The sequence below is a fragment of the Crocuta crocuta genome, unplaced genomic scaffold (genome assembly GCF_008692635.1).
Source record: "Crocuta crocuta isolate KB4526 unplaced genomic scaffold, BGI_CrCroc_1.0 scaffold309, whole genome shotgun sequence".
In the NCBI taxonomy this organism is placed as follows: domain Eukaryota; kingdom Metazoa; phylum Chordata; class Mammalia; order Carnivora; family Hyaenidae; genus Crocuta; species Crocuta crocuta.
In genome coordinates this window covers 61,253-75,813 of record NW_027531581.1, presented here as the reverse complement: position 1 = coordinate 75,813, position 14,561 = coordinate 61,253, and the positions used below count along the sequence as shown (strand labels likewise).

The 14,561-nt window shown below is 32.3% G+C and overlaps 1 protein-coding gene across 3 annotated transcripts in view; it reads left to right on the top strand.

Moving 5' to 3' along the window:
• CHD1 (chromodomain helicase DNA binding protein 1) overlaps positions 1-14,561 on the top strand; it is a 69,437-nt gene that overhangs the window by 20,486 nt on the left and 34,390 nt on the right. For all 3 annotated transcript variants that reach the window (XM_077772760.1, XM_077772761.1, XM_077772759.1), the window contains exons 2-13: positions 2,101-2,302; positions 3,262-3,363; positions 4,252-4,316; positions 6,727-6,876; positions 7,006-7,277; positions 8,614-8,839; positions 9,246-9,346; positions 9,845-10,023; positions 10,888-11,015; positions 11,993-12,209; positions 12,813-12,902; positions 13,935-14,125. In XM_077772760.1, coding sequence (XP_077628886.1) covers positions 2,101-2,302; positions 3,262-3,363; positions 4,252-4,316; positions 6,727-6,876; positions 7,006-7,277; positions 8,614-8,839; positions 9,246-9,346; positions 9,845-10,023; positions 10,888-11,015; positions 11,993-12,209; positions 12,813-12,902; positions 13,935-14,125 — 1,923 coding nt within the window. The remainder of the gene's footprint in view (positions 1-2,100; positions 2,303-3,261; positions 3,364-4,251; positions 4,317-6,726; positions 6,877-7,005; positions 7,278-8,613; positions 8,840-9,245; positions 9,347-9,844; positions 10,024-10,887; positions 11,016-11,992; positions 12,210-12,812; positions 12,903-13,934; positions 14,126-14,561) is intronic.

Here is a 14,561-nt window from a genome sequence, read left to right as displayed (position 1 = left end):
CCTGCCCAGATGTTATGCTGGAAAGAGCATTTATATCAGTGGGCTGAAACAGAATTACTTTATTAGGGAAATGTTAGTCAACAATTTTAGCTCAGTATTTTAGGTCTGAATACAGATTTTTTTCCCCTAAATCTGTGACTATTTTTCTTAAAATTTTTAGGATTTTCTTTTTTAAAAAATTATGTAAAATATATACATGCTTAGAATCTGATGATTCATTTCAGACCTTATTCCTTCTACTCTCTCCCCTCTGTCCCTCCCTCTGTAGATAAGCGTTTTTAACTTAATTGTTGGTTTATCCTGCTGTTACTGCTTTTTTTTAAAAATATAGGCAAATGTGTATGTTTTTCCCTCATGCAAAGGAAGCATACTATAAAACATTGTTTTTTTTTTAATTTAACTATATCCTGGAGATTGTTCTTCTTACTTAATCTTTGTATATCTTCTTATTCCTGTAGAGAGCAACTAAATAAGTTATACTTTTAATACGTAAGGTGAAGATCTTCTATAGTAAATCTGTGCCATTAGAATAACCTAGATTCAGGCTGTTAGCTTTTATCTCCAGCCATAACTACTTCTACCTAAAGGTGTTTACACTTTAGGTAGTAAAATATCTTAACGCTGTAGGAACGTATAATAAAATATGAAAGGTAGGATACCAAAAAACAAAAAAAAAACCCCAAAACCATGAAAGAAAGCAAAACTACTTTCTTACTTCCTCTTAGAATTTTGATATTTAACAAAGAATTTTGACCACCCATTCATCTGAAATGGCTGATCAAGACATAATCAAGAATATAGGCCCAGGATAGACCCCCAAGTTCATTCATATTTATGTGTCTGCTTTTCAAGTGTTTATTGAACACCCTCATTGTGTAAGGTGGTGCTGTTAGGTATCATAGCCTTTAACAGGCAAATTTTGCTTACTGTTTTCTATGAAGAAAAACATTTATTCCACTAGATTCCCAGATTTTAAAAAATATGCATATGTTCACACTTTAAGCATTTTAATTAAATCTAACTGTTGGAATCAAATGTCTTCTTTCAGACTTTTATGTCTGTGTTTCCATGTGAATACTAAACTCCTTGCTCTAGAAAAGAAGATACTACTATTATAAATGAATTACTTATACTATTGCAATCTATTTCCCTAGAGTAATACCTCCATCTGGTGGTATTTCTGAAAATTACAGCAGAGGACATGAAGCTTGAATTTAGCTGTGGATACACAAACTCTGTATTACCTGTCGTTTGTCTTAAAGCCAGGTGAAATTATATCAAAAGCTGAGTCTACTGTGTGCATAAAAAATTTAATGCCCCCTAGTTTTCAACAATTCAATTGTAAATACTTTGTGAATAAACAGCCTTGGGAATATTAGTAATTTACACAATCACCTGTTTAGGCCAGACCATTTCTAGGTTACTTTGGACTAAAAATTAATTTTGGGGAAAAAGGGTAGTTTGTCAGTGAAGTGTTAATCGCTTTTATAAGTACATATACAGAGGTTAAGAAAGACTGTGAGAATTTACTGTTATTTCATATTTACTGCCGTGGAACCATTGACAGTCCAGTGATATCCTCAGAGATGCAATTACTGATTTTATCAGTAAATTGTATTTGACCATAGCATAATTTCAATAAATTATTTCCCCCTGGAATAATAGAACATAGATAAAGTTTGAAAACAAGTAGAAGCTACAAAATTTTTTCTGCTTGTGATTGAGAATTTTCAATAAATATATCCTTTATCTCACACAATTTCTACATTATATTTACTGTAGTTAAATAGCCTTTTAAAGATAGGGATTATGGCTTCGATTTCTTGTTTTCCCAAGTTCATAGCCCAGAATTCTGTAATTTGATAGGTTTTGCTCATTATCTTGGAGGAAGATTGTGGTCTGATGCTTATGTTTTTGTCAAAATTGTACTAAATTTATCAAGTATGTCAATTACTATAGATTAACATTCTTTTTTTCTATTTGGCTATAGAAAGTTGAAATATGAAATAAACAAGATTTAATGATTTGGGGCTTTCTGCTGACTTTTAAGGAAAATTGAATTCCTAATAAACAGGAAATCTCTTTATTTTTAAATTGTAGCCAGTCGGATGATGATTCTGGGTCACCTTCAGGCTCTGGATCTGGTTCAAGTTCTGGAAGCAGTAGTGATGGAAGCAGTAGCCAGTCAGGTAGCAGTGACTCTGAATCTGGATCTGAATCGGGCAGTCAGTCAGAGTCTGAGTCAGACACTTCCCGAAAAAACAAAGTCCAAGCAAAATCACCGAAAGTTGATGGAGCTGAGGTAATAAATACAATATCCTGAAACGTAGATTTCTTGTATCGCTTTGGGAAAATTTATAACATTGGTTTATAGTATTCTTAATCTAGCTTTTAGAAAACATTAATTTTAAACATTAAAATTTACTTTCAGTTATTCTCAAACTTGTGGTTAAATGTCTCAAATATGTGGTAAATTGGTGTTGAAGAGAAACTGTCAGCAAGTACAAAATAAACACACAGAACTTTCTAAGGCAGAAAGTGGATCTCATAAATATTTACTGTCTCGTGTATAAAAATTAAAGGCTTTATGCAGTCTTTCTTTTAATCTTAGTGTGTCTGACCTCTACTTTCAAGATCTTCAAAGAAGATACTTTATTGCTAATAGTAGGAGAATCTAATAGACTTGCTTCCTTGAAGATACTTGGTGGAGGAAGCTAAGGGTCCCTCTGAATAAAAAGCTTCTATAAGATTTATTATAAACTGTATTTTTCATAATAGAATACAGTAGTGTTACTTAGAGCACCGATCGTAATAAGATGCTTATCTTATCAGAATATACCTCAACACACTTCTTTTATGGAGAAAATCTTGTTACCTAATAAATAAAAAGTTGAACTGAAACTGTGCTTAGAAACATAGTTGATTTGCATTCTGACACAAACTCTGCATCTTCACATCAATTAAAAAACTAGGCAAACACTTTTTGAGTGGCACTCACATATTGTCACTTTGTTTTTTGAAAATAATATTCCACACCAAAGAATATGTTGATTAATATTGTTTGTATCAGCACACTGTAAGTTTTTTTATATGCAGTGAAAGCTCAGAATTTTAATTGCTATAATACTGTATTACATATAATGTAAAGAAAATAGTCTGAATTTATTATTTCAAGGCAGTAAAAATGTTCAGTAATTTAACCTTTTAAAAACTTTTTGCAAAACTTCATTCTTCATTAGTTCATATTTCTTTCTATGACAGTTTTGGAAATCTAGCCCTAGTATTATGGCTGTTCAAAGATCTGCAATGCTCAAGAAGCAGCAGCAGCAGCATCAAGCTTCATCTAATAGTGGATCAGAAGAGGTGAGTTTTTATTCTGAAAGCTTTTATTTTAAAAGTAGATACAATCTATCATCATTCAACTAGATGTAGATATTTAGGAATTAATCCAAAAAAAGCAGTGAAAGCGTGTGTGCATTGTACATCACAGCAAAACTAGAAATAAACTATATGTGAATATTATGGCAGTCTGCACAGATACACATGTCTATTAAATAATATTTGTTACTCATAAGGAATAACAGAATTCTCACCATGTCTTTAAAAATACAGGCTACAGCTTTAAACAGTATAGTTCCTATGTGTACAAAAGCACACTTGCATGTTTGCCTGGAAACATTTAAGAAGAGTTGTATCAAAAATTATCTAGGGGCACCTGGGTGCCTCAGTCAGTTAAGCATCTGACTTTGGCTCAGGCCATGATCTCGTGGCTGGTGGGTTAAAGTCCTGCGTCAGCTCTGTGCTGACAGCTCAGTGCCTGGAGACTGCTTTGGCCTCTGTGTGTCTCTCTGTCTCTGCCTCTCCCCTGCTCATGTTTTGTGTCTCTCTCAAAAATAAACATTAAAAAAAAATTAAAAGAAAAAATGCTAATGGGGAAGAAAAATACTGAATCAAAATTTGACATACCAACAATTAGAATTCCTTTTTAAGGCCATACTAAGAAACAATAATGGTCTCTAAAGATGGTAGATTGTGATGTTTACCTAATTTCAATGGCTGTGTTTTAAATTTGTGATAAAGATGTTATCAATTACTTTATGTGCGAATGGTACAAATGTAACAACATGGGAAAAAAGCTTTACAGTTAGTTATTAGCAAAGTGAATGTTAAATAGTATGACAAGCAAAAATTTGATATCATGGTCAAATTCTAATCATTAATAACGTTAACCTTGTATTTTTTTCTCTGTAGGATTCTTCTAGCAGTGAAGATTCTGATGACTCATCAAATGAAGTCAAAAGGAAAAAACATAAAGAGTATGTTATTTTGTTCAACTGATCACTCTCATATCAGGAAGACCCTATTGATTTTGTGTTTTTTCTTTTTTGAAAAATAATTGTCAAATGTAGACTTTTGTAAATTCTTGGTTTATTGCATTTTATTAGGTTAATTTAAACCATTAATTTATAACATTTATCTTTCTGTGAGGACCTGAGATTTTTTTTGTGTCACTTGTTTACCTTCTGTAATCTCACTCTCCTGAGGGATGTTTCTAAACTCCAGAGATCCACTTAGTCATAATATCAGAAAATATTAATGACTTGGGAAACCTATATAGAAATGTAGGGACCAGTGAATGAATATTGGGTATTTCTGTTAAGTTTATGTTAACAGCTATCCTACTATTCATTTGCACGTGAAATATGCTTTCTCTGTAGAACTCATGTAGAAACTCACAATAATTTCCTAAAGATCTTGACCTAGGAAGTGCTTAATAGTTCAGATTCTCAGTTACTTAGATGGTCTGAGGTGGGGAGGGGGGTTTTTGTATTTTTTTTTTAAGTTTATTTATTTTGAGAGAGCGAGTGTGGACATGCATGAGCAAGGAAGGGGCAGAGAGAGAGAGAGAGAGAAGAAAGAGAATCCAAGCAGGCTCTGTGCTGTGAATGCAGAGCCTGACGTGGACCTCAATCCCGTGTACCAGGAGATCATGACCTGAGCCAAAATCAAGTCAGACACTCAACTGACAAAGCTACCCAAATGCTCCTGGTCTGAGTTTTTTTCTCTCTTGTTTTGTCAAAAATGCTATTCCATTGTCTTGTGTCTTATTTTTCTACTTTCCTTGGATATTCTGCAGTTTCACTTTGGTGTATCTACCTTTGGATTTTTTATTTATTTGTTCCACTTTATTCACTCCTTTTATACATCTTTAATGTGAAGATTCCTATCTTTTATTAGTTTCTTCAAATTCAGTTATTGTATCTCTGGACATTTTCTCATTTTGTAAATCTCTCTACTTTAATATACATCTTTCTTACTGGATTATATTTGTGGTGTATATTGGATCTTCCATCTCCTCCTGCATAAATCTTACTGTATCGTATTTTTTGTCCCTTTATTGCTATGTTACATCCTGGCTAATTTCTTCAGATCTGTCTTCTGGTTTACTAGAAGTTTACTAGTTTACATTTTCAACTATTGTGTCTCATTAGCTCTATAACTTTTCCACTGAGTAATTTCTAAACTTGATGTAGGTGCAGGCAAGGACTATTTTTAAATACTAGAGATTTGGGATGGTTAGGTTTGGTTAGATATAAAAGTCATAATGTGTATTATAAAAAACATGGAAATAATTTTCATATATTTAGCTGTTACTATTTCTAATGTGCATACTCTGAAAAGATCTCAAGATAAAAAGGGAATTACTTCCCTGTTATGTTTTCACCATGAACTAGATTTTATCTCATGTGCTTGCTTATGAGTTAGGGTTATGTTAACCCTTAACATAGTTATAATTGATGCTTGAGCAGCGGAGTAGAAGCAGTAGCTGAGACCAGATAGGGAGTATATATAAGAATTTAGTGTGTATCTTATCTTCCACTTGAAGTTGATATTATAGCAGATATTAACATGTGCATCCAGTAATTTTTCTCTGCGTGTTTACTAGAATTAAATAGACTGAATAGACTAAAACTAGCAATAAAGGTAAGCTAATAATGAATTATTGGTTAAAATGGACTAATTTATTTCTTAACATTTTTTTATACTGTATTTTAGGCTTCTTAATGAACATGTACTACTTTAAAAATCAGTTTCAGAGTGTATTTTTTTAGGTTTATTTATTTATTTTGAGAGAGGGAAAGCACGCGTACATGGGGAAGGGACAGAGAGGGAAAGAGAGAGAATCCTAAAAAGACTCCTCACTGTCACCATAGAGCCCAGTGTGGGACTCAGACCCACGAACCATGAGATCATGACCTGAGCTGAAGTCCGATGCTTAACCAACTTGATCCACACAGGCGCCCAGAGTGTATATTTTGAAAATCACAGTCTCCAGAAAATTAAAATGAAAGAGATTAGAATCGGAATCTTGTTTTTTTGAGAGAGCAAGTAAAATTATATAAGATTTTCAAAATTAACCGTGGTTCTTTAAACTAGCTTTCCATATTTTCATCTATAGTTATAATCATAATAACATTTACCTATTTGCCATTCATTGGGGTATAACTAAATGATTAACAAAACCCTGGAGTTATAGGAGAAATGTATGAAGAATATTTTACAGCATTTTTTTATTCTACACACATTTTAATATGTTGGTGTGAATGAAAGCAACATTTTTTATATTAGCTGAAATATAATTTTGGTTTTTTGTACTTTTATAAGAGGTAAAATTTGCTATACAATATAAGGAAAATAAACATACTTCGTATATTCTGTATACAGTGAAGATTGGCAAATGTCTGGGTCAGGATCTCCATCTCAGTCTGGTTCAGATTCAGAATCTGAGGAAGAAAGAGATAAAAGCAGTTGTGATGAAACAGAATCCGATTATGAGCCAAAAAACAAAGTTAAAAGCAGAAAACCTCAAAATAGGTAAGTATAGTTCTTGATTTGATGTTGAAAATTGTTGGTTACAGAGGTATTCTTTTTGTATATAGTGTCTTATGTCTTGTTTTATGCCATTGTTTCTGTAAAACACCTCTATCTCCTGGTCTTCCCTAGATCTAAGGCAAAAAATGGAAAGAAAATTCTTGGACAAAAAAAGAGACAGCTTGATTCATCTGAGGAGGATGATGATGAAGAAGATTATGATAATGATAAAAGAAGTTCTCGTCGCCAAGCAACTGTCAATGTTAGCTATAAAGAAGATGAAGAAATGAAAACAGATTCTGATGACCTACTGGAAGTCTGTGGAGAGGATGTTCCTCAACCTGAGGAAGAGGAATTTGAAACAATAGAACGTTTTATGGATTGTCGGATTGGGAGAAAAGGAGGTATTTTCTTAACAAACATATTTATTATTTGAATATTTCAGTGATATTTACTAGAATAAATAAAGTGTTTCTTGAAGTTTTTTCAGTTTTGAAAGCCAGGAGGAGGGTCGCTTTTCTTCTGTTTTACTTATTTTTTATAAACTTTAGCGTGAGTACTTTCTCCCTTCAAAATGATCCATTTAAACTCACTTGACCTCACTTGATTTATTGCAGATAATTAGAAAAATTTTTAACCTGTGTGTTTTGAGTTTTTCTGTTGTCATACCCAAATAATAAGTGTTATTTAGGTACTTTCAATTTTACAAATGGTTTGGTTATTTTTAAATGCTTTTATATAGGTTATTTTTAGTTATCTTGACATGCATTTTTTTCTTTTCAATATTTGAGATATGACATAGAACATTGTATAAATTTAAAGTGGACAGCATAATGACTTACATATATTGCGAAATGATTACCACAGTAAGCTTAGTTTATATTTTTCCACTGTTTCATATGGGTAGAATGAGAAAAAAAAACTTTGTTATGATAATTTAGAATCTTTTCTCTGAGCAGCTTTCAAATATACCATATAGCAGTGTTAACTATGGTCATTATGTTGTACATTATAACCCCAGTACTTTTTTATTTATCTTATGACTGGAAATTTGTATGCATACACATACACACACAGGCTGCCTCTGGTAACTACAGATGTGATCTCTTTTTCTGTGAGGTTTTGTTTGTTTTAGATTCAGTGTATAAGTGAGATTATCCAGTATTTGTCTTTGACATTTCACTTGGTATAATGTCCTCAGTGTTGTATTGCTGCAAATGTCAGGATTTCCTTCTTTGTGGCTGAATAGTATTCTATCAGATATATATGTGTGTGTGTATATCATCACATTTTCTTTATTTGCCTGTTGATGGATACTTAGGTTGTATCCATGTCTTGGCTATTGTAAATAATGCTGCATTGAATATGAGGGCTGCAGATATCTCTAACATAATATTTTTGGATATGCAATTTTTAAAGATGATTTTTCATTATTTTATTTCCAGTTATCAGGCTGCCTGTCATCAGTTATTTATAAATTGATGTATAATCTTTGGGCTGCCACTGTCTTCACCTTGTTTTTTCTAATTTTAAAACTGAGGGGATTAAATTAGATAATATTTCCATTCTAAAATGCAGAATTTCTTTTATGTATGCGTAATATAATTTTCCTTAAATTCTTGTACCCTGATACTTACTTGAAAGAGGATATATTTTTCTATTCATATTGAGTTTTTGAGTTGAAAGAAATAAGCTTCTAACTGAATTACATGGAATGTATTGTGCTTTTTCTTTTTTCAGCTACTGGTGCTACTACAACCATCTATGCAGTTGAAGCAGATGGTGACCCAAATGCAGGATTTGAAAAAAACAAGGAACCAGGAGAGATCCAGTATTTAATTAAATGGAAAGGATGGTCCCATATCCATAATACGTGGGAGACAGAAGAAACCCTTAAGCAGCAGAATGTTAGAGGAATGAAAAAATTGGATAATTATAAGAAAAAAGATCAGGAAACAAAAAGATGGTAAGTGTTTTATAGTATACTTAATATTTTAACCATTGAAAGATTATTACTAAGCTTTTTGTTGATAAAGAGTACATAGTCAAGAATCGAGTAATAACCTAAAATAACTATTTATAGACTTATGTGTATTTCCTCTCAAGGTAAAACTTTTTTAGAAATAGCCGTATCTAAATTTCTTCTTGGTGACAGTCATGTAGAATGTGTCTCATATATATAAATTACATGTTTTTAAAATTAACAATTAATTATGCTTCAATTTATTTTTATTTCATTACTTCATTATTCAACTGATTCCTATTTAGATAAGTGGCAAAATGGGAGATTTTGTGCTACAGATAGTGTGTGGGGGAATGGGTTCTTTAAGGGAGATTTTGAAGTCTAATTCTGGATTAAAATAATTTTTCAGGTTGAAAAATGCTTCTCCAGAAGATGTAGAATATTATAATTGCCAGCAAGAACTTACAGATGATCTACACAAACAGTATCAAATAGTGGAACGAATAATTGGTTAGTAATAAATGATTTTAATTAAATTCTAATTTAATTTGTTTGAAATCAGAAAAAAATTAAATTTACTGTTTATACATCAAATACAGTATCTTAGGGGCGCCTGGGTGGCTTAGTTGGTTAAACGTCTAACTTCGGCTCAGGTCATGATCTCATGGTTCGTGGGTTCGAGCCCCAGGTCGGGCTCTATGCTGACAGCTAGCTCAGAGCCTGGAGCCTGCTTCAGATTCTGTGTCTCCCTCTCTCTCTGACCCTCCCCTGCTCACACTCTCGTGCGCGTTCTCAGTCTCTCTCTCTCTCTCTCTCTCTCACTCTCACTCTCAGAAATAAATTTTTTATAAAATTAAGAAAAAAACAAATACAGTAGCTTAGTCTTACTGTAATAAGGGTATTATAAACCAGATGACTAATTTTTGCTTGTGTTGTTTTTTTACTAAAAATTAGTCCTTGGATAAAATTCATTGTAAAAATAAATAAATAACTTGATTTTTCTCACAGCTCATTCCAATCAGAAGTCAGCAGCTGGTTATCCTGATTATTATTGCAAATGGCAGGGCCTTCCATACTCAGAGTGCAGCTGGGAGGATGGAGCTCTGATTTCCAAGAAGTTTCAAGCATGCATAGATGAGTATTTTAGCAGGAATCAGTCAAAAACCACTCCTTTTAAAGATTGCAAAGTGAGTATTATTTGAATTTTTTAATTGTTGAAGATAGTATTTGTGCATCATATAAATATTAGAAGCTCAAATAAAGAGATGGATCCTGCCTGATTTCAGATAGACTAACAGAACTGCTTGGTTGGTGGTCATAATAGAAATGGTGTTCCTATAATTGGCATGTGGTCTTAGATATGGCACTCTCTTATAGCTCTGTTGGGTGAAACTACATCAAGATGATAAGTTGGTGGTGGTGTTGTGAGGCGTGGCCTAGGAAGACCAAATAGGGAAAAATCCCTGGAAAATAGATATATATGTTTGATTTAGAAGATCGTATTTTCTTTGAAGGTAGGAAAGAAAAAGGATGTACCTATAAGAAAAGAGATGTAGTACCCAGGATTACCTTGCTTAATATAAGATCTTTATACTTAAATTTATTAGTAATAGTTTTGAGGACCTATATACTAGTAAAATTTGTTTTCTAATTACAAGATTGAATTAAGTTGATAATGGTAATTGAGAAATCAGAAATTTAAACCATTTGTATGGTTTATTTCTGGGTCAGGGCTATAGCAGCAGTTAATTGAATGAATTAAACCTAGGTTTTCCTTGTGAACTATGTAAGACTCAAATATTTCGGCCAGAACTTACTTATTATTCCTAACATTTTTTGTCAAAAAAGTGCAAAAGATTTCACTATACATTGTTGTTACAGTAATAGAAAACAGTCTTTGAATGAATCCTGAGACACATTTTGAATCATGGAATTTCTGAGTTTGATGATTTGAGTTGAAATTTCAAAATTTATGGTAAAAGCTGAGATTTTCATCTTTCGAATAATTTCTCACATTTAATAGTTCTTATTAACATTTATTTCTTCTTAAGGTATTAAAACAAAGGCCAAGATTTGTAGCCCTAAAGAAACAGCCATTGTATATTGGAGGACACGAGAGTTTAGAATTAAGAGATTATCAGCTGAATGGTTTAAATTGGCTTGCTCACTCTTGGTGCAAGTAAGTATATTTTGAATTATCTGTTTAATTTGAGGGCATACAAATTTATTAAAAAGTTTTTTCTTTAGTGTTTATAATTTTTGAGAGACAGAGTATGAGCGGGGGAGGGGCAGACAGAGAGGGAGACACACAATCGGAAGCAGACTCCAGGCCCTGAGCTGTCAGCACAGAGCCCAAAGCAGGGCTCAAACTCATGGACCTCAAGGTCATGACCTGACCCAGAGTGAGACCCTTAACCAACTGAGTCACCCAGGCACCCTTGAGGGTGTAAACGTTTTACAAGTAGAGGATTTGGAAAAGATTTCCACCAATATAAAGGATAAAGACTGGTTTTTATATGAGATTTTTAAATTTCCTTAGTATATAAATAATACTACATAGTAGAAGAAGACGATCCAGTGGAGTTTGAGTTTAACCTGTTTTCTGCACTACTTCATACAGAACTTAAAATCAGCATATGTGTTTATATTCCTATCCCACATTAGTCCTGGACTTTTTCTCTTCCAGTTACTTCTAATACCCATTTAGGCCTCTTTCCTTCCAACTCTCTCCTGTGTTTCTTGTTCTATTTTTGGCAATATTAGTGAACCTAGTGTGTAAATTTTTTGTTTTTAAATTTTACTGGAGCTATAGTTTTTCCTGCTGTATATTTTCTTTCTGCTAATTTTTTTTACTTATTTAATATGTCTAGACTCTATCACTTGTAGATTGTGTTCTTGGCTACATAACTGATTAAAAATAGTACTGTTAATCTTTAAGCTTTTTTTGACTAAAATGGTAAACCTTATCCACTTCTTTTACATTGTTACAAAGGCCTTTATATTTATTACTTATAGGTGATAAAAGTGGCATATTTTTTGTATACCTATCAGATTTGTTTTAACTGTTCATATAAATTTGTACATGGGTTATGTAAAAAAGTTTCTTTACAAATTTGAATCTAAGTGCATATATAATTTTTGTTTTTAACTTTGTAGAGGAAATAGTTGCATACTTGCTGATGAAATGGGCCTTGGAAAAACAATACAGACGATCTCCTTTCTGAACTATTTGTTTCATGAACATCAATTATATGGACCTTTTCTATTAGTAGTACCACTCTCCACTCTTACTTCCTGGCAAAGGGAAATTCAGACATGGGCTTCTCAGATGAATGCTGTGGTTTATTTAGGTGACATTAACAGCAGAAATATGGTAAGTTGTTTCTCCACAAATTTATAAATCTAGATATACTTGTCTTTGAGGACAGGCATCTTATTTGTCTTTGTAGTCTTAGTTTCTAGAAAGAAACGTACCACAGAGTAAGTGCTCCATGTTTAACTGGCTGAACACTAAAAGTCAGTTTTCAGTTGAGTGTTACTTTATGTAATAATTTTTTTGCTAGTTTATTATGGAAAGTTTCAAATACACATGAAAGCAGACAGAAGAGTATAATAAACCTCCATGTGCCCATCTCCAATTTCATAGTTTTAATGCATTTCCCGTTTTGTTTCTCCTCCCAAATATTGTGAAGCAAACTGAATATCATATTATCCATAAATGCTATGTTAAATGAATTAATCACTTGTGTTTTGTTAAATGAGGACTTCCTTCAGTGGAAAATGAAGTAAGATTAGTTCAGCTTGTTGAGCTGTGTTAAGAATAAAATAATTTTAACTAAAATTTAAATTAAAAAAATTATTTTATTGCGTAAACATACACAGAAAACATTGTTTTTTTGTGTATTTTGAATAGATTTTGATATTCAAGTACATTTTTTGTAATGTTGTCTTAAAATTATCTTTATAATTTCTTTAGATAAGAACTCACGAATGGATGCATCCCCAGACCAAACGGTTAAAATTTAATATACTTTTAACAACTTATGAAATTTTATTGAAGGATAAGGTGTGTATTACTTATGGTTTTCTGTTTGGTGTATATCCACTTTTCCTTTACCATATATTGTGGATAGGATGAGAAGATAACTTAAACCAAGGGTCAGCAGACTACACCCTGTGGGTCAAATCTGGTTTATTTTTTATGACCTTTGAACTAATGTTTAAATTTTTAGTGGGTGGAAAAACCAAAGAATATGCAACAGAGATCACCACACATTTGTCTGCAAAAGCTAAAATATGTACCATCTGTGTCTTTACTGGAAAAGTTTGCCAACTGCTGACTTCTGTACAACTAGTTGGGCATAGTGCTTTGATTTGTAAGGTCTTTTAAAGAGGAGGAAAATACCTAAGATGATTAAGCTACTCCTGGATGAAGCACTGTACTAAATGCTTTATAGATGTTGTCTTATTTCTTTATAGTTAATATCTTAAGTAATCCCCATCTATTTTATAACATCCTGCTATTGTCTCTACTTCATTGGAAAGAAAAATCCAGTCTCAGAGAGGTTAATGAACTAGTCTCTTGGGTCATACAACAATTAAATAGTATAGAATCTGTCCTGTCTTTGTTTTATGTCAGAGACCCATATTTTTATACACAGATCCACAGTGTTCAAAGGTCGTACAATGAATTACTACTACACTTGGAATAAGACACTTCCAAATTTATATTTTATTTTCTCTAAATTGACAGTAATAGAGGCTTCTGCTGGCCTTAGGCAAAAAATATTTTTTATTAAGTGATACTATTTTAAATGACACTGTTTTTTTCTTATTCTTTTTTTTTGATAATGTGTAAGCTAGTAAAAATTTTCATTTCCTCTTCTCTGTTTTCCAGCGGGTGAGTTAGTCATGGAGGGAACTTTATTTTGCATGTCGAGTTACTTGATTTGAGGATTCCAATATATCTTGAAATAATACATAGTTTTTCTCTGAAACAAGACAAAATATTGTTTTTAATTTTAATTTGCCTTAGTTTAATAATTTGAATTTCATTTTTCTCTTAAAACATCACCTGTATTCTTCTGTTCATTTTAAGGCATTCCTTGGAGGTCTGAATTGGGCGTTTATAGGTGTAGATGAAGCACATCGATTAAAGAATGATGACTCTCTTCTGTATAAAACTTTAATAGACTTTAAGTCCAATCACCGTCTCCTTATTACTGGAACTCCTCTACAAAACTCCCTTAAAGAGCTGTGGTCTTTGCTACATTTCATTATGCCAGAAAAGTAAGATAAATTGGGATATATAAATTGAATGTTAGTTTTGAATGTTAAACTTAGTAAGAAAATACTTAGTATAAGTAATAAGGTCCGTAAGAAGTTTTATTGTCCTAGAACATTAGATCACAGATTTTTAAGAAAGGGAAGGAAAAAAAAGAAATGGGATGCAGCATTTCATATACCTAATAATATTTTAACTTTTCAAGTTTATAAATGAATAAGCTTGAGTCATTTATGTGTAATAAATTACAACAGTTGATTTCGCCCGTGTTCAAAATATACATTGCTTGAAAAACTGAAACAGTATCATTCTTAGTACTTAACAGTAGAAATAGCAACAATAATAAGGTGCTGGTAATCCCTTTTTCTAAATGGGGAAAACTAGACTAGGTAAGGATAAATAACTTGTCTAAGATCACAAAATTATTCTCTTTCAGTAGAT